This window comes from Manis javanica, chromosome 10, assembly GCF_040802235.1.
Source record: "Manis javanica isolate MJ-LG chromosome 10, MJ_LKY, whole genome shotgun sequence".
Lineage (NCBI taxonomy): Eukaryota > Metazoa > Chordata > Mammalia > Pholidota > Manidae > Manis > Manis javanica.
This window is the reverse complement of record NC_133165.1, coordinates 107,783,510-107,802,727: the sequence shown is the minus strand read 5'-3', so window position 1 is coordinate 107,802,727 and position 19,218 is coordinate 107,783,510. Positions and strand designations below refer to the sequence as shown.

General features: G+C 53.9%; 1 protein-coding gene across 4 annotated transcripts in view; it reads right to left on the bottom strand.

Moving 5' to 3' along the window:
• TOM1 (target of myb1 membrane trafficking protein) overlaps window positions 1-19,218 on the bottom strand; it is a 37,431-nt gene that overhangs the window by 17,026 nt on the left and 1,187 nt on the right. For all 4 annotated transcript variants that reach the window (XM_017667555.3, XM_017667556.3, XM_037007056.2 and 1 more), the window contains exons 2-6: window positions 4,948-5,032; window positions 2,344-2,422; window positions 1,299-1,448; window positions 824-958; window positions 535-681 (exon numbers count right to left, since the gene is read on the bottom strand). In XM_017667555.3, the coding sequence (XP_017523044.3) occupies window positions 535-681; window positions 824-958; window positions 1,299-1,448; window positions 2,344-2,422; window positions 4,948-5,032 (596 nt within the window). The remainder of the gene's footprint in view (window positions 1-534; window positions 682-823; window positions 959-1,298; window positions 1,449-2,343; window positions 2,423-4,947; window positions 5,033-19,218) is intronic.

The window sequence follows — 19,218 nt, the reverse complement described above, 5'->3', positions numbered from 1 at the left end:
CCACACTTCAAACCTCGAGGCTTCACGGGAAGCATCAAAGTACAATGCAAAGGTTTAAAAACCGTTTTTCTGCATGTTTGATAACTGTTGTTAGCCAGAACCTCCGTTCAAATGAAATCTAATGTGAGCACATAAGCAAACCACAAAAGTGGGGCTCCTCTGGTTGAAGGGCTGCCTGCTAGGCACTTGCTCTCTCTGGTGCTGCCTGAAGCTCTCCACGGAGACCAGTTTGGAGAACAGCTGGGGAATAGGACAGAGACTGCTTGAAGACATGCAGGCTGGAGCTTGAACCCCTCACTGTCTCTGATGAGCTGCGCGGCCCTGGGTGAGTGAATTTCTCTGTTTAAGCCTCATCTCTCAAACAGGAAGACAGATGCACGGCTTCTGGGGTGGTGTGGGGACCGAGCAGAGGCTCCAGGACAATAATTTTCATACCGACAGGGGCTTCTCCCTGATGTGTGCAGGGGATGGCTCGGCCCACTGTCCTGACACAGGTGGCTCTGCCTCAGGCGGCTCTGCCTCAGGCTGGTTTACCTGCTCAGGGGTCGGCACTATGGGTGTGTCGTTGGGGAGTGAGGCTGTGATGGGCAGAGGGGTGGTGTGCTGGCTGGAGTCCCCTCGATGACTGGTGTCAGTGCCCACAGAATTCTGTCCTGACGGTGTCTCTGAGTTGAATACAGTCTACAGGGCAAAAAGAGGATTAGCCAGGCTGGGAAGAATCCCAGGGAGTCAGGAGGTAGCCACCAGGAAGCCACTGCAGAACCCGCCTGGGGATTACCCTTGCCCCCCGTTCCCACTGCTCCCGCATGGTGAGTCTCCTTACCCTCTGGGGCGTGTGGATGGGTGACAGCATGTCCAGGTCGGTCATCGGGAACTCTAGGCCCTTCCTCCGCAGGTCCTCGTAGACGGCGACCACACCTGTCAAGTCAGGCGAGCTGCGGAACGCGTCAGCCCAGGACTGAGAGGGGACAAGGGGACATGGCCAGTAACCACTGCTCACCATCTACTCTGTGAGCCCTCCTGCCCATCCCTCCAGAGCAGAAATTCTTCCCCTGGCTGGTCCTTTGACTACACTGCCCAGGCAACCCCCTCCCCAGCAAGGCCTACAGCTGACATGCTCCCACACTGCTCTCTCCTGCTCCTAACTGCTAACGTCCAGTTAGCAGACAGTGAAGACGGCCCCGTCAAGAAACAGACGGAAGCAAATGGAAAGGGTGGCCAAGGCAGGAGGCAGCGCTCCCCTGGGACGAGAGGCAGCCGGGCTCTCCCTGGCTGGCCCGCCTGCTGCCCGCACTCACCTGGATGAGGGTGAGCACCTTGTCGTGCACGATGGTGGGTGGGTTGTTCTTGGGCAGGATGGTCCTCACCAGCACGCCCTCCACAAAGTCCTGGCTGGCCACCAGCAAGTGGAAGCGGTGCCCGCAGTTCTTCACGCAGGTTTCTAGGACCTGGAGGCCGCGAGGGGCCAGTAAGCACCTGTCAGAGGACGGGGAGCCCCAGGGCTCCCACCCTCACACTCTGCCTACATCCCAGAGCGAAGGCTGAGCAGATGATGGGGCTTCCTAAAGTGAGGCCCCGGAATGCAGAGAAGCAGGGACAATGCTGGGTTCAGGGCCTGCTTCACTGGGGGTGGGGCTGGGGGTGCAGAGGGCGGTGCACTGGCCAGAGGCCTCTCAGTTAGAGTCCTGGCCTGATGTGGCTTCTCAGCAGAATACAGTCTAGAGGGGAGGTGGCTCTCCAAGTGGAAAGCAAAGCGCACTTTCAATCTAATGGGGACCCTGTGGCCCAAGCAAAAGGTGCTCAACTTCCCACCCCAATCCCTGTTCCCACTCTCAGCAGGAGGTGCCTTTGCTTTTCAGTTTTGCCGGATTGTAGTGCTGCTGTGGGGAGGCTGCCCACACTGCCCTTGTCCTCACTCCCGGCCATATCCACCCGCAGCCAGGGTGCCCACTCATGCCTGGCGCTGCCTGTTATGGGTGAGGGCTGTCCTCAGCCACCTGTGTTTGTTTTAATGTTCATTTCTTAGGGCATCCAAGTGCCCAACAGCACCCCCTCTGGCCTGCCAGGCTTTGCGCCCTGCAGAGGCCTGGGTTCACCGAGCTTCGGTGTCCCCCAGTAGGCTCTCTGGCCTCAGCGTGTCTGTCCCCATGCCAGTAGGTTAGAGAACTTCTCCAACTGGCCTCTCTTGCCACTCCACGCCTGCCAGCACAGTAGACAGGAGAACACTTTGCCCATGAACCTTTCCTTCCCAGCCCTTGGAAGAGGAGCCCCAGGTGGCTGGCAGTCCCTCTGGGCCTGGGCTTCCCACGGACAGAGAGAAGGACGGACAGACAGGGTGCTCACCGTGAGAGCCAGCATCACCTCATGGAAGTTCTTGTTTCCCACGATTCTCTTCTTCACTGCTCGGAAGGCATCTTTGGGACTGGGCAGAGGGACAGAGGAAGGAAGGGCTCAGGAGTGGAACCTCCTGACCAGCCACGGGAGGGCGCCCGCACCACCTGAAGAGGTGCCAGGACAAGGGAATGGCTCCCGCCTGCCCTCCAAGGCCTCCTCTGTCTGCTCAGTGTCCAGGGTCTGATCATATCACAGTCTGCCTGCCGGCCCTCAGATCCACTCAGCAGACTGTGAATGCCGGGCAGTGATTCGCAGTGGGTGGGCCCCAGACCCCCTGTCCCAGAAGCCCTTTGTGGGAAGGTGTGTTTGTTAAGATACAGAACCCCGGGCCCCCACCTTGGAGCCCCTAAACCACCCTCAGGGTATCTGCGTGCTTATACATACTTAAGTTTAGGAACCAATAGCCTATAGGCAGAGTGCCAACACCCCATCCTGGCCAGTCCTCTCTCTACCCATGCTTCCACTCAAGTCTTATTAAATACCCATGTATGCTGGCACCACACACTGGTGAGCAAGACCCCACGGTCCTGCTTTTGAGGATCACACATTCCAGGGGGACCGACATAAATGAGGGAAGTGAGGGGGTCCCACGGTAAAAGCAAGTAAGTGTGGGGGAGGAAGGTCAGGGAAGTCTCTGAGGAGGTGGCATTACAGCTGAGCATGGTGACCGAGATGGAGCCAGCTGAGGGGAGCAGGGGAAGGGGTTCAGGTAGACGCAGGGCCCTGGGGTGGGGAGGTGGAAGGAGGCCATGCAGACTGTGGGGGAGGGCAGAGGGCGTGGCCAGGGACACCTGTGGGGGAGCCCTGGGGGCCTTGGAGGGGTGCAGACCTTGCATCTTGCCACTTGGTGCTGCACAGGAGCTTAATACAGTTCCAACTGCTTGTGCCTAAAAGCCTGGTATCCCCCCAACTTCCAGGTCTGCCTGGCAAAGGTCTAGCTAAAATGCACTTGGCCCATGACACTTTCCCAGCCTCCACCTCCCCGAGGCACAGACTCGGGTCTGACTGCCTGGCTGAGAAAGACACCTCCTGGAGGGCAGGGACAGAGCCCTCTTTGACCCTTTGCTGCGGGAGCCCAGCATGTAGCAGGAACACGAGCGACATTTCCTAGGCCAGTGAGTGCATCTGGGTGCGTCCTGCTGTCGGGGGGCCTCCAGCTGACTGTCAGTGCTGACTCTGTTCAAGGCAGGGCAGGAGAGTCGGGAACCCAGAAACAGGTCCCCCAGCCTGGCCTAGGTGGCCGGCAAGGCTTCTTGGGAGCAACCCCTGCCCAGGGGCGGAGCCGTGGAGGCCTATCAGGGCTGTGATGGGGAGAATGTGCAGGACATGAAGGGCAAGGGACACAGCCCAGCCTGACAGGCTGGGAATGTCCCAGGAGTGTGAGGGCAGCTTCCAGCCCAGGGCCCTGGGGCAGTTATGGCCTCCAGGCTCCTCTGGGGAAGCTGGTTTCTGTTCCGGGCTTAGTCACTCACTGTGGCCGCTTCAGCTCTCTACTGGGGCTTGTCTCCACTTGAGGCGCAGCCCAGAGAAGGGCATGGCACCGGGAGTCCTGCTGCCATGTGTGCCCCTGCTGTGGGCCTGCGGGGACTAGGACTCTGCCAGGCACACAGAGTGGAGGACAAGGAGGCCACACCCAATCGGGAGTCAACAAGAGATTAACGTTCAGATGACAAGCTTAGTGAGGCCAAGGGTCACATCTGCCTGGCTCACTGTTGGGGCTCCTGTGCCTCATGCAGTGCCTGGAACACAGCCCTCCTTGTCCTTCCCAGGATTGCCTGAGGACAGTGACCCCACATCCTCTCTGCTCCCCTCAGGTCCTTGAGCTTACTGTGGAAAGATCTAAAGAGCTTTGCCTTTGAGGACAAAGATCTAGGAAGGTAAATTGACTTGACCAAGGTCACTCAGCCTGTCAGTGATGGCCCATAGGGGGTCTGGAGCCAGGACTGTGACACCTCCCTGGCTCTGGCAGGACTCCTTGGTGCTGAGAGGGATGCTGGGACCTGCTCACTGGAAACACTTGGCAAAGGCAATGTCCACTGGCCTCTCAGTTCCAATTCACTTTTGCTGCTCTCTCCTGACCTCCCTGCTGGTTTCAAATATTAAGCAAATCAAAGTCTGTTCCTGCTGGTAGAGAAAGCCAGAGTCCCCAGTGCACAGAACATAGAACTCCTAATGCTAGAAGTAGCCAGCTGGCCTTGTCCTAGGTGATGTCCTGGGAAGGTCCAGTTGGCTGGAATGCCTCCAAGAGAGGCTGTGTGGCTGGCAGTGCCCAGGGGCCAGCGGCCGGCTGAGCCCCAGCAGCTCCGGGCCTCTCCTCCATCTGATGACAGGGTTTAACTGGATCTTGGTTCCACATGTTTAAGAGGCCCTGTTCCTGCCTGGGGTGGGGCTCATACAACCTCTGCGGCGCCCCCGGCACCAAGGGCCACAAGCAGGGTCTACCTTTGTGCTGCAGAAGGGCTGCGATGGGGCTTCTTGCGGAAGGCAGGTGTGGCGCCGACGCTGCCCTGCAGAGTCCCTCCCCTTGGTGCCCCTTCCCCCCGGGGCCCTTACCCTTCCTCGGTCTCGTTGATGATGTCGCAGATCTCCATGTTGAGAGCCCAGTCCTCGCTCTGCAGGGAGCCATCGGTAGCTCTCTCTGAGGAGGAGAAGCGGAGACACAGAGGTGCATGTGGGGCCCAGGCGGCGGAACTCAAATAGTGGCGTAGGGGTGTGTGGGGAGGGGGTGTGTGGGGAGAGGCGGGGAGGAGGGCGGGCTGCAGATGCTCTCAGCCAGGCTGTGTGCTGTTACCTACACTGTCCCCTTTTGTCATTTAATTCATTTTTTCACCCCCACTCCCTCCCTTTTTTGCTGCTTTTTGTCTCTTATGTTATTATTTTTTCTTTCTATTGTGTTAAAATACACATAACATTTAACATCTTAGCTGTTTGTAAGCACACAGCTCTGTGGCATTCAGGACACTCACACTGTTGTGCAGCCATCACCCCCAGCAGTCCCCTGAACTCTTTTCAGGTGTAGACCTGAAACTCCATCCCCATTAGACACTAACTCCCCATTCTCCACTCCCCCAGGCCTGGGCAACCACTGCTGTACTTTCTGTCTCTGTGGTGCGACCACCCCACGTACCTCTGCACAGTGGAATAACGCAGGTTCTGTGTTTTGGGGATGTCACTGTATTTGTGTAGTAGCCACGTGAGGCCAGGAGAACCACTGCCCTTTGACCACTGAGGAAGCCACAGCTCAGAGTCTACTGAAAAGGGGCAGGAATCCAGTGGGCCTGGTCTCAGAATGCTTCTTTTTGACACAATATAGAGAGCGTCTTGTTTTCTTTTTGTAAATGAAATGTTCCTTCTGGATTTCCTAGTACCTTCTGACTGGGTAACCACTTACATGGACCAAATGTAAGATGTTCCAAAGTGGCACACAGTGGAAAGTAAATCTATCTCCCCCATCTCCATCCCTAGAGACCCCACTGTAACCAGTTTCTTCTCAAATCCCCCAGAGATATTCTTTATCTACCAAGCAAAGGACACAGTGTAGTTTAAATCTGGACTCTGTTACCAGCAGGTGGCCGGCCTTGGCCTTCCCCTTCCTGCTAGTTTCTGTCTGCTGACTGGCGGCCCCAAGCCACCCTAAAGAACTGCCCCAGAAGTGAAAACGATGCCAATTAGGCATCCGCACAGTACCCACCATGGGACAGCCATTCAGTAAGTGGTGGTGGTAGTTTTTTTCAAATGGAGGTGAAAGTCACGTAACTTAAATAGTCATTTTAAGGTGTATGATTCAGTGGCATCTGTTGTATTCATCATCTTCTCTAGCTCAGCTTGTACTGATTCTTAGGGTAAGATTTCCGGGCCCAGGGTCAGGCCAGGCTTTCCTGCTGCTGGGCCCTTGCCAAGGCCTGGGTCAGCGGCCATTTGCTGAAGATCTGCTCAGGGCAGGGACCGCTAGCAAGGACCATGTACTCTAGCAGGAGCGGCAGTAGGCAGATGATGAACATGGGAGGAGACAACACTCTTAGAACTTCAAGTGCATCCCTTCCCCTCAAACCCACCACCTGCTCTCATTCCCCTCCGCATGCTTCCAGGTTCCATCCTCATGCAGAGCAGTTTCATAAGTTCTACTGCAGTGTACGCACACAATTTTGTCCCCTGCTCTTTCTAGGCAATGTTCTATCAAGCATATTCCTCCTGCTTCTGTGTCAGACACACGTGCATTTTACCCTACATGTGACAATACTTGTTCAGAGCTTTAAGGTTCAGAGCATGAGCCCTGGCACAGGCTGTCCACATCCCCTCCATCTCAGCTGTCTCCTCTGGCTTCCAGACCTGGCTCCAGGCGTGGAGTGCACACACACCTGCCGGCACAGTGCCGTCAGCATCTATCATAGACCGCGAGTGCCCGACGGAACAGTGACTGTATAGCCATCCTGCATGGGAAGCACCCTTGCCCACACAGGCGGCTGAGGCTCAGGGAGGCTGAGTGACCCTCCCTTGCTGCGCAGCTACTGATGGGCCAGACCTGCCCTGGCAACTGGGGATGTGACAGTGGACCAGACAGACATGGTCCCCACCCTATGGCGTCCAAAGGGGCCGAGGCATGCTCTGAGCCCAGGCCTACCCATATGATAGGGCAGGGCCCTCTTCTAGCCGGGCAGGCAGGCCCATCCTGTAGGACAATGCCTGGGCTGGCCAGCACTGTCAGCTCCCTAAACTGTGGTTTCTGTGACCTTGGTTTTGAAACTGGTCTGACTTCAGTTCCACCCTGGGTGCCGCCTCTATTCCTGTGGCCAGATGGAAACTAGGGTGGCCCAGGACACAGGCCAGGTAGCTGAGGCACCCATACAGGGGCCCAGCAGCAGGGCACGTTGCTTTACTCCCTAGATTATGGCTGGGTGAGGGGATGAGGAAGGGCTCCCTTTAAAAAGGCTGAAAGGCGGCCTCTTTCATTTCACAATTATGACCCAAGTGTGGCTTCTTTGTGTCACAACCCCCACCGTTGGGGACTCACATACTTAACTGAGACACAGAGGAAAAACCAAAGAGAGCCAGATAAGTGTCCCTCTGAGCAGACGGGCTGGGCTCTCCTTTGGGCAGTTCAGGGGGCAGTGGCCAGTCAAACATGCAGAACCTGCTCCCCTTCAGGAGGCACACATCAGCAACATCCGTCCCTCTGTCACCTGGGGCGGCAGACTTAGTCGTCCTGACTCCTGACCACAGCTAATTGGCCACAGTCCCGCAGTTCTGGCTCCGCCTCCCCCCCCCCCCCGACAGGTTCGCTCTGGCCTTGCCACCCTCTGCCCCTGCCAGCCCGCCCCCGCCCTCTCCCGCAGACCACCGCGTCAGCTCCCCCCGCTTTGCTTCTCCCTATCCATTTTCAGTGCTGCCCGGAGTGGACTCTCTGAAACCTCAAAGTGATCGTGTCCCTCCTGTGCCCCAAATCCTTCAAAGCCATGCCCTTCCACAATGACAATACTCTTGACTTCCCAAGTTATGTTCTGTGTAACACCACGCACTGTTAGCTGTTTATTACAAAGAATGTGATGGAATCCCACCTCCCTATAAGGTATACATCACTGGCCTCATCTAACTAAGAGGAAACAGGTGTAGAGAGGTCACCCACTGGGAAGGGATGTCACTGCCCCTGCCTCTCACCGGCGGTCAGGGAGCTCTGCTCTCCCGGAAGGATCCTTCTGGACACTCAGGCCATCTGCCTCTTGTCCTGGACCCCCTGGCTCCACCAGCAGGTCTCACCGTGGTTCCTCAGCTCCATCCCTTTATGACCCCTAGTGACCCCTGAAAAGGACAGGCCCCGCTCTTCTTCTGGGGGAGGGAGTGTCAAAGTTTAAGAAGAGATTAAGGTCATTTTGGATAGGCAAGTGGCTGTTGGTGGGGGCAGGTGGGATATTTATAAGTCAGAGGAATGCCATCCCAGGGGATCAGGTGGGTACAGAGGGGCCTGGAGCATGAGTCTGATGCCAACCTGGGCAGAGCCGAGCACCAGCAGTGGGCAGAGCCATTCAGGAGATGGAGTTTTTTTGGGGGAGGTTTCAGTCAGCCTAACCAGGAACAGAGAGGAAGAGGAGGAAGGCAAAAGAAAGACAAGACCCATCTGAGCAATTTCAGTGAAAGGTGTGCCCGGACCAGGCTGGCCCAGCCCACTGCCAACTGCCTGCAGGCCTGGGAGCAGACCCAGGACCGGGGAATTTTAAGACTTCCTTAAAGATTTCCACGGGATACGCATGATCCATTAAGGCCGAAATGTAAACCCATAGGAATCTGGGAATATTTGTTTTGTTTAGTTTTCAACCACAAAAGTAACTCAGAAGGTGGAATAAAAACAGTGGCCATGCTTACCAGTTGTGAGAGATGATAAATGACTTCCCACCCCTGGGGGCCGGGCGCGGTAGCCCGCAAAGGCCCTCGCTCTGTTCTTGAGGAAGCCAGGACCCTTAGACCCCCGCCTGCCAGTTGGCTGCCCTGCACTGCTGTGCTAGAGGGCTGGGTGTCTTGCGGGTCTAGAACACCAGGCCCCTTCTGCCTGCTCAGTTGTCTGCTGTCTTTGTGTTGGGCCTGGTGCAGACACCACCTACTCTGAGGGCTCCTGAGAGGCTTCCCGGCTTGGCGGCAGGCACAGGCAGGTCGGGCAGTGGCACGGGCTTTGGGGTGGGACGAGACTGGCCTCATGTCCTAATTCAGAGACCCTGGGCAAGGATCCAAGCCTCTCATCTGTAAATCCGAGAAAAGACTGCCTGCTTCACAGGCGCTGACTTTTCAGCCAGACAATGCAGGTGTGAAATCAGGTCAAGAGCAGCGATGAGTAACTGCTAAGTACCATGGCTGTGACCTGGGCTGAGAGCAGGTAGAATGGCCACCAAAGACAGGCCACTCTGCGCCCCTGGCCCCAGCCCACTCATTCTTGGGGGACCTGCACAGCCAGGAGCAGGGGTGATCTTGGCCATCAGGGAAGCCCTGCCCCTTTCACTGCTTTTCCCTGTGGACGCTCGGCGGGTGTGCATGTCAGTGTCATGCATGTGAGCTCACAGACCACCTACTGCCAAGTCAGCCTCCAAGGAGCAGCCTGCAGCCTGCTCCCCACTACCTGCACGTTCAAACGGTCACCAAGTCCTGTGAAGTCCAGCTGAATCCCAGCAGCTCCCTGCACAGAGTTGCCCCTGACTCCATCATCACTGTGACAGCTCTGGTTCAGGCCCTGTCACCTCCCTCAGCCTGGAATATCACCTCCACTATCTTCTCTTTAACATAAATCCAACCAGTACTTTTCGGGTCTACAGATTGTCCAGGACTCCCAGTCCTCCCCACACTGCCCTGCATTGTCTGAGGGTCAAAAACCTGAAAGGGGCTAGGAGGGACCCTGGCCCGACCTCAGCCACAATCATCTGTGCTGTCTGCCCTTCAAGGCCGAGTTCTTTCATGCCTCTGGGCTTCTGCCTTCCATTTGGTCAGGCATCAGGTTCACAGGTGACAGTGACAACCATTGCTACCGCCACACTCACCGGGCACTCAGTAAGTACCCAGCATGGGCACAGCACTTCACAACTCAGTTACCCCTCACCACAACCAAGACAGAGGATGGATAAATTGAGGCGCACAGAGAGGTCAGGGACTTGCCCATGATCTTATAGCTTGCAAGTTGTAGAGCAGAGATTTGAACCCTTGCCAAGTGCTGTGAAAGAGGTCTGGCTCCCAAATTCATACTCTTAACCACTATGCTCAATGCCTTTTGAATATGCTCAATGCCTGTGGTTGTCTAGGCCTGGGAGACATGGGTGAGCAAAAGCAAGCAGTTCCTGCCCTCCAGTGGGAGGCCACATAGAGAGCAGAGTTCGAAGTGGCAGGACAGGGCAGACCAGCACTGAGGCAGCACAGGGTGAAATCTGGCTGTGCCCTTGCACAGAGAGGACACAAGCTGACACTGCTCATCTTGTAAGGAAGGCCCTACCGCTGTCAGCACCTCTGTGTTGCTGCCGCCCGGGCAGACCGTCACTCACCATCCCACACTGTGAAAGTGACATCACGAGTAACTGACAAATGACGGTATCCTTGGATGTCAGCCTGTGCAAGATGCTCTGTGTCCCTCCTCTGTGTCACCTCCCCACTGCCCCCACGTGGAGGGTGGGGATGCAGAGTGGGGCCTGTGGGACTCCTCGCCTATGCATCTCTCTGCTCTGCCCTCCCAAGATTGCTCTACCTGGCCCGAGCTCCTGGGGACATCTCCCTCTCACTGGGGTGCTCCTCTGGTGGGACAGAGAGCAGAGGTTTGGTCACTGTCTATGGAAGGACCGACTGGGCCTCTGGACTGCCTTGGTGTTCCGCTTCACGCCACGCCCCGCCCACCCCACCATGTTCCATCTCCCACTGCTCCTACGCCCACCCCCCTCCCACTCGTGAAACCCTTGATACCGGGATGTCTTATAAATGATGACCTGTCAGGGTGCAGTTGGCAGCTTTTCTTTTTACACTCCATGGTGTCTTATACTCATTGAAATATGTCTTATAAATAGTAAGGAATTGTCTTAAGGGCCAATGCCAACCCTAGCAGGCCCAGTCCCACCTTAGACTATGGCCAAGTCTAGGGCAGAGTCCCCTACTCAAGGGACAGGGAGAAAACAGGAGTTAGGTGGCCATGACAAAGAAAACAATGCCAGGACATGTCCGCTCAGAGGGGCTCCAGAGGCCTTCCTTGAGAGCCTCCATGCCAGCAAGGGCCGGCAGGTAACATTTATTGAAAGCATCTTTCCATCACAAAAGTCACCCATTCGCATCACTTCAAGGAACCACAGGGAACCTCTGTGGAGATTACTTTCTAGTCTTTACTGTTTTCAGGCTTTAAAAAAATACATCTGAATATACATTTTTAAGTATGTAACGATATTGTGGTTAAGGCTTGTTTGTTCTTAAGTAAGAGTCCTATTCGTACCTTTAAGAGACATGCTGGGATATTTATGAATGAGATGCTATGACGTTTGGAATTTACTGTACGTAGTGCCCTGCCCTCCCATCCACCAACCACCTCCACCTGCTGCCTAGTGTCCCTTATGTCCCCACTGCCCTCCTACCTGCCCTCTCTCCACCTTCTTCCTGCCCATCTTGTCTCCCCCGCGCACTCCTGCCTGTCTGCTTGCCCACAACATTATCTGAGCAGCTATTGTTTGTCCAGCCTGGACAGGGGCTAGAGAGGTAAAGAACAGGAACAGAACCCTTGCCCTGCAGAAGGCCCTAACGGGGTGAGGGAGGTCAGCGTGACAAACATTTTCAGTGCCAAATGCCAAGTGCATGACTGAGGTCCATTCAGGGCGCTGTGGGAACCAAGGGAAGGTGGTGAAGGCCTGCAGAGCAGAACAGGAAGGTCTCAGCAAGGGGCGCCATTGGAGCTGAGCAGAGCACGCCATGCCAGGCTGGGAAGGTAATGACGATGACAGGAAGAAGAGGAGAGAAGAGGGGCTTGGGGGTCAGCTTCAGGTACTGGGAAGAAGTGGCCCTACAGGAGGAGAAAGTCCCAGGAGGCAGTGAGGCAGCCAGAGGAGAAAGGCACGTCTGCTGAGGCAGAGGGAATGCCGGTGGGTTGGGACAGAACACGCCCTGGTGCTAGAAAGGGAATCCCGCAGGGAACCACACCAGGACCGGACAGCTGTTGCTCCCTTCTTCCCCGCCCAGAGCAACACTCCCACCTCCCTTGCAGGACTTGGCCCAGAAGTGGGGTAGCGACCCCGTTCTGATCCCTGGGGAATCTAAGGGGGCATCTGCTGGGCAGCTGTGTGGGGAGGTGTCCCTTCTTGGACACAGAGGCACATCCCAGGGAGGGGAAAGCCTTTTCTTCCCCTCCTTCCTTCTTTTCCTTTGAGAGGCTAGCATGGGAACATGGTGCTTGGAGCTTGCCTAGGAGGTGACAAGCTCAGGACAAAAGGCCAACACGTTAAGGACAGGGAAAGAATGACCCTGAAACTGCCAACTTTTATACTTCTTGCTAGGGAAGCAAAGTGCGTGGTAGCTGGATCCCCTGTCACCCGCAGCCAAGCAAACCTGATCCTCTTCTCTGTGAACTAAGTCCTGCTGCCCCGGCTTCCCTGTGGGGCTGCTGTGCAGGAGGACCAGGGCTGTGCTGGGCTTCAGCAGAGCTGGGTTGGCAGGATGCAGAGTCTCTCTCCCCATGCCCCTTTCCCCAAGCCTGGGCTTTCTGCCCTTGGCCCCCGATCCTGGTCCTTCAGGCTTCCGGGCTGTAAGCAGGCAGTCCTCCTTCCAGAAATGTGCTCCTCCCTGCCTCCCTGCTGTCACTCGGGCTCTGAAACCCAGCTCAAGGTCAGGTCTCCATGTGGAGCCTGCTCTCAGCACCCAGACCTACTCTGACCCCCCGGAGGGCCTGTTTCTTCGCTCACTGGGCCAAGGGCATTTTGCACAGAGCATAACTATAGGCTCCGGTTAGTGGGGTTGTTAAAATAACCCTACTGAATTGGTTTTTCTGTCTGTCTCTCCCATTAGACTGTGATCTTGGGGTGGAGATTACAGCTCATGAATCACCGAATTTTGTCCACCAGACAGCACTAGGCCCATGATAAACCAGCAGTACATGTTTGCTGAATGGCTGATTATAGGATGAGGCCATATTCACCAGAACAACAAACCTTTGTAACACCTTCATTTAGATGAAATACTCCCAATCCTTCATCCCTCACTGATCCCTTAGAAGCTGCTGTGTGGAACCCTAATCTTTTTTCCAACCGTTAGTCCTCTGAATATTTCTAAAAAGCACCATGTTCTCCTGTGATCTGTTCTCCACACTAATTTCCTCGGTGCCTGTGACCACTCCACTCTGCCAACCTAGCTCTGGTGATGTCCAGCACAGCCCTGGGCCTCTAGCACAGCAGCCTTCGTCCTGAGCTCTAGAGCCTTCGTCATTCTGACCGATCCCCCCGAGGCGCAGGCCGGCTGGGCTGTCCTTCTGGTAATGCAGTGAGGGAACTCACTCACCTGCCCCACTGGGATATTGTATTTGTATTACTGCATCCTGTGCATTAGATATTCATTAATTCCGCTGCACAGAGCTGGCTGCAACAGAATTTGTCATTGTGACAGACACTCTCTACTGACCCACAGTACTTAGCTTTCCTAGTCTCCCTGGAGCTAGAAGTGGCCCTATGACTCAGTGCTGGCAGCAGAGCCATAAGTGGAGTCCTCTTGGGCGGTTCCTGGGGAAGGTTCTGCATTCCTGATAAGGGAGGCGGCGGCAGCTGGTGCTCTCTTGGGCTTCCTGCTCCGTGGGGACAAGCATTAGGGTGACAGCAATATTCTAAAGGTGGGGAAGGGGGAGAAATATAGAAAGAACCATTATGAACAGATTCATTCTAGACAGAACCAGACATTCTCCCTCAAAGGGCAACCCAGAAGGCTCCTTTCAATTCTAAGTGGAAGCAATGAAGTGAAAAGTTAGGAGCGTGGCATCTGGACACGGACAAATCCCAGTTCAAGTCCTGACTTCGGCACTCATTTGCTATGTGACCTTGAGTAAACTCTTTAACCTCTCTGTGCCTCAGCTCCTCCTCTGCAGACTGGGGACCATTATAGGACTCACCTTCCAGGGTTGTCTGAGAAGGAAATGAGAGAATGCATTTCAAATGGTTTGTATCCTACCTGGCATACAGCAAGCATCAAGGAAAAAAATTACTGATCATACAAATATTAACCAAAAAATTAATATTTGAAAATTTTCAAGCACTCTTTAAAATACACTTTTAAATTACATAAATACAGAAGCCATATTTTTTTCCTCAGCCAGCAAACTGCCTTGAAGCCTACTTTCCAGATGAACAAATCTCTCTGGACTTAGCATGGAAAGTTCCATCCGTTTCCTAAGTTGCTGAGCTGTCCGTCCTCAAAACCCTGGCCACCTCGCCCCTTCCATTCTGTAACCACAGGCCACAAGAGGAACTCTAAAATACTTCACAGAGGGCATTACTTCTGCCACCCACAAATTTAAAGTTGATGTAACTAATTATAGTACCTCACTGAAGAAAATTTCAGTTAGACGGAGGGTTTTGTGAAACTATCCAGGTAAGAGGGAGCAAAGCCGGGAGACCAGAGGCTTACGTGTCTGGTCAAGTGTCTGCCACATTCTTTTTTTCCCTCCTCCAACCTGGGAATGCAAGACGTTACTGACTCCTCCCTCTCTCTCCATCTCTTCATCTCTCTCTATTTACTCCGCAGGATTGGCTCATGTGATTGTGAAGGTCTGGCCTGTCCAGAATCTGCAGGGCCTGCTGGCAGGCTGGAGACCCAGGAAACAGTGCAGCTGGAGCCCAAAGGCCTCCAGCTGATTGGATGAGGCCCATCCCCACTATGGAGGGTCATCTGCTTTACTCAAAGTCCATTGATTGAATCTTAAATCTCATCTAAAAATATTTTCACAGAAACATCTAGAATAATGTTTGACCAAATATCTGGGTACGATGGCCCAGAGAAGTTGACACATAAAGTGAAGCACCCCAGGATTTATACTGTACCAATGCAAACAAGTTCTAATTGAACAGGAGACATCTGTCAGTCCTTAAATGCTCCTGGCCTCCACCTCCTGCGGTCTGGCTGGCTCCCCCAATCCTCCGCTGGCTCCCCCCTTCCCTCCCCTACCTTCCCTGTGAAGCAGCAAAGCTCAGTTCCTCTCTGCGGGTCTTGCACAGCGGTTTAGTTCTCCACAGCTCTCCCCAGGGCTGTGTGTCAATTATCAAGTTAATCAATAACTCCATCGAGGTGTGGGTCCCTAGGAGGTTTTATTACTTGACTGGAGGACACAGCCAGGAAGGCAAGAGCTGGCACTTGAAGCCAGATCTTCTGATCCAGGGTCCAAGCTCTGACCCTATTTGGACTGCTTCCATCTGAGTGACCAAAATGTGCCACCCAGTATCAGGTTAGGTGGGCTCACGGGCAAACAAAGCACTTTTAGAGTTGCTTATTTACTTTAGTGTAGAACAGAAAAACAATGTGAACTAGCTCCTGTGATTTCATGAGTATAATTACATAGGATGAGGTGATATTAAAAGTGGTGAGCCAAGAAAAGGAAACCACTATGGAAGGAAGACTAAAGGTGGCACAGGGGCTGACACCAATCACAGGGTTGGTGCCCAAGGGCAGGAGCCTGCAGAGCGCTGGCCTAGACAAAGCTCTCCTTGCTAGGAGGTAAAGAGTTAACTTGTCCTGAATCCCCCAGCTTCTCCTGGGGTGATGGCCCTGAACTAATTAGCAGACACTGAAGGGTTTGTTTTTTTTTCTAAAACCAGAAGTGCGGAAATCCGGTACTTTATTCTTATTTCTTTGAGCTCAGTGAGGGAACAAAACCTATTCACTAGCTCTATCCCTAGGGTTGGGCAAAGGCTTTATTTCCCAGGGAGAATCGGCTCCACCCCACAGCCTGAAACCTGACCTGTCTGTGAATGGGGCTGCCACCCAGCCAGTGACTGCTCTTTCCCCAGGGCCACCAGGACCTGCACAGAGGCTGCCCTGGAGCCAGGGCCCTGGGCTGGCCCTGGCTCTCTCACTAACTCTGCTCCAGCAGTGATAACACCAATGAAAAACCTGAGCCAGCGAATAATCACAGGCACTCACCTTCTGGCAAGCAGCGGGCCAAGTGCTTCACCATGACAACATGACAACACAACAGACTCCCAACCCAGCAACCCAGCAACTCAGCGACCCCAACTGACCTGTGCTATTATTACCCTTATTTAACTGATAGAAAACTGAAGAACACAGAGGGTAAGTCACTTGCCCCAGGTAACAAAGCCGGTGAAGGCTGAACCAGGACTCAAGGTCTTTGGTGTGACTCTAGAGCTCATCCCAGATGCTGTGCTGCAGATACTGGGCGGCCAGCTGTCACAGAGCCCTTTCCAGACATTGTTCCCCGCTATCCTCCAGGCAGAGGCTTTTGGGCTCTTAACTTGGCTCCAGCAATTACAGATCAGGGAACTGGGGCGCTGAAGCATTACTGCTCTACAGGCAGGAGGTGGGGGCGGCTCTGACTCTGGGGGCCCAGGCTGGAGCATCCTCAAGCATCTCTGACATGGGCGCTCTGGGACCCCACTATGAAGAACACTGTCCTCCGTCACTCTTACTTCTGGCCGCTGGTTTGACCTGGGCATCAGTAAACTACAAACCCACGTGCCAAATTCAGTCTGCTTTTGGATGGGCCACAAACTAAAAGTGGTCTCCATATTTTTAAATGGTTGAAAACAAACCCAAAGAAGAGTAGTATGTCATGACATGTGAAAATTACATGAAATTCAAATTTTAGCATCCATTACTACTGTCTGATTGGAACAGCCACACCCCTTTACTGACATATTATCTATGCTGGTGCTGCACGCCCTTTATAGCTCTGCACTCTGCCTCTGAGCCTGGTGGGGGTGTTCCTATCATTCCTCCCCAGGAGCCATCAGTTTCCCTCTTCCCCCAGGTCAATCCTTCCCCTGCCTTCATCTGTCCCTCAGTTGCTCCTCGTCAGCACTCTGGGAAATAAAGGGAGAATATAGCATCCCTACATTATAGGTAAGGGGATGGGCAATGGGGAGGAATTGTGACAGTTAGGAAAAGAACCACAGCTGGACCCAGGTCTCCTCTCGGCCAGCCTGCAGTCTGCTTGGCAACATCAGCTGAGTGTCCAGTTTGACTTCCAGCTCGTCATTCCCCTAACCACACACCACCTAGAGGGTCCGAGGTGTCCTCTCCTGCTACTGCCTGTGGTCTCCCATCCAGGACTCCCTCCTGCACATCCCTGGCTTGGCTTTGGGAGATCCAAAGGTGGCTCCCCCTCATTTCCCCCTCTCCCATCCACCCCCGGGCTCAGTCTTAGGCCCTGAGCTCTTCTCCCTTCATAGCCAGCTACTGCCACCCCCACCCAGCTCCTGGGGTGCCGGTCCCTAGGGACTGCCCGAGTTTATAGTGTCTGTGGTTTGCAGGCTGCTTGCATGAGTCAGCTGGGTCTCCTGTTCAAAGTACCAGGGGTAAGCTGACAGCCAGAGATGGGAAATGGGATTCCTGGGTGGCTATAAAACATAGCCAGTGAGATCTGTCTTCAGAGGATACTCGAAAGGGTTTTGAAGTCCTCGGAAGAAGAGGGCTGTGTCAACAGCATCTCATACTAATTATCTGGGATCCTTTCAGCCACAGGCTGCTGCCCTGGGAAGCTTGCCTACTAGAAGATAAGGGCTTGGGACCTGGAAATGTGCACTGACCATGTGTGCCCCATCAGCAGGAAAGCTCATCTGTGCATAGAACAGTAACTGGATTTGAATCGGCCAAGGCAGTGTGGTGAGGATGCAGGAGGACCTGGGCTCGAAGCTGGAGAAACCTGGGCCTGGGTTCCTATCCTGGTTAGCTGTGAAGCCTTGGGAGGTGACGCTTCCCACAGAACTACTTTTGGTAAAACTGGAAAAAACAGCAAAATCCCATCATGAATATTAGTGACTAGGACACTAGCGTGGCACGTGGCACATGGTATTTGCTCACAAAATGTTACTTTCCTTTTCTCCTTTCTTCCATCCTTATTGTGTGCCATGGACAATGCTAAGGGCCGAGGGTCCTGATAAATAAGGGACAGTCCCTGCTCTTAAGAAGTCCAGTCTAGCTGAGGAGACCCACATGTACAACTGCGTATAGAATGGGACAGTGCTCTGGTAGTGTGACGATGGTGGAAATAATAAAAAGGAAGATGAGGACAGCAAGAGCTAATGTTTCCTGCACTCAAAATGTACCAAGCACTCTCCAGGGAGGACCTCACTTCACTATTGCCACCACCCTGAGGGGTGAATGCTGTCACAGCCACCGTTCTATCCAGGAGGAAGTAGAGAATCAGAGCCCCACAGGCAGACCGTGAGGAGGTCTGAGGAGCTAGGGTCACAGGAGAGCACAAAAGCACATGGGTCAGGGAGGTGACACTGCCTGCGGCTTTGTAGGACACGCACAGGAGCAGACAGACAGAGCAGCAGGCACAAAAGGGTGTGTGCGGGTGGGCGAGAACTCTGTGACTAAGTGACACTCATCCCTGATTAGCACCATCAGGACCCACTGTGCTGAGGCTGCCAACTCTACAGGGCTCTGCTGTCAACACATGGATGGAGTTGGTAGGCTTGAGAAGAGATTATTCTCCTGCAGTTTACAGAAATACAAGCAGCTATGGTTTAATAGTATTCTCTTTGGACAGAGCATTTCTTGCCCAAGATAGGCAACTCTTCAGGGTCAGAAGAAAAGCTATTTTCTTTTGATCAGCCAAAGGCCAAAGCCCGGATGAGTTTTTCTAGAAAAGCTTCAGGAAAATGTGGCACTGACTCTGAAGATTTTTTTTAATGTATGAAGTCTCAAGTCTGGTCTGTGATGTAATTGGTATTATCTGTAGATGGAGAAAGAAAGATGAGACGAGAGCTGACTTCTCTTTTCAACTCCAAAATTATGGCTCACTGATGTGTGTGTGTGTGTGTGTGTGAGTGTGATTCCCCTCTCTGGTCCAGAAGCCCTTGTGTCAATCCTTGACTACCACCCCTCTCCAGCAGATTTGATTACAAAACCTCAGAGAAGCCACAAACAGCATGATTACAACACAGAGCTGGGATGAGACTTTAAGTGAGGTTTGTCGTCCAAGATAGTAAGGAAGGAAAGAATGCCTTGTCTAAGAGATCCAATTTTCCCAGTCTGGCTTTAAGGCTGAAAACCATCAAGAAGAAGAAGAGAGAATTTCACTGTATTTCCCAAGGTTTCTTCCTTCAAGGAGGAGGCACCCCAGACTGTCCCAGGAGAGGAATTAGCTCTTAGGGCCACGGGCCA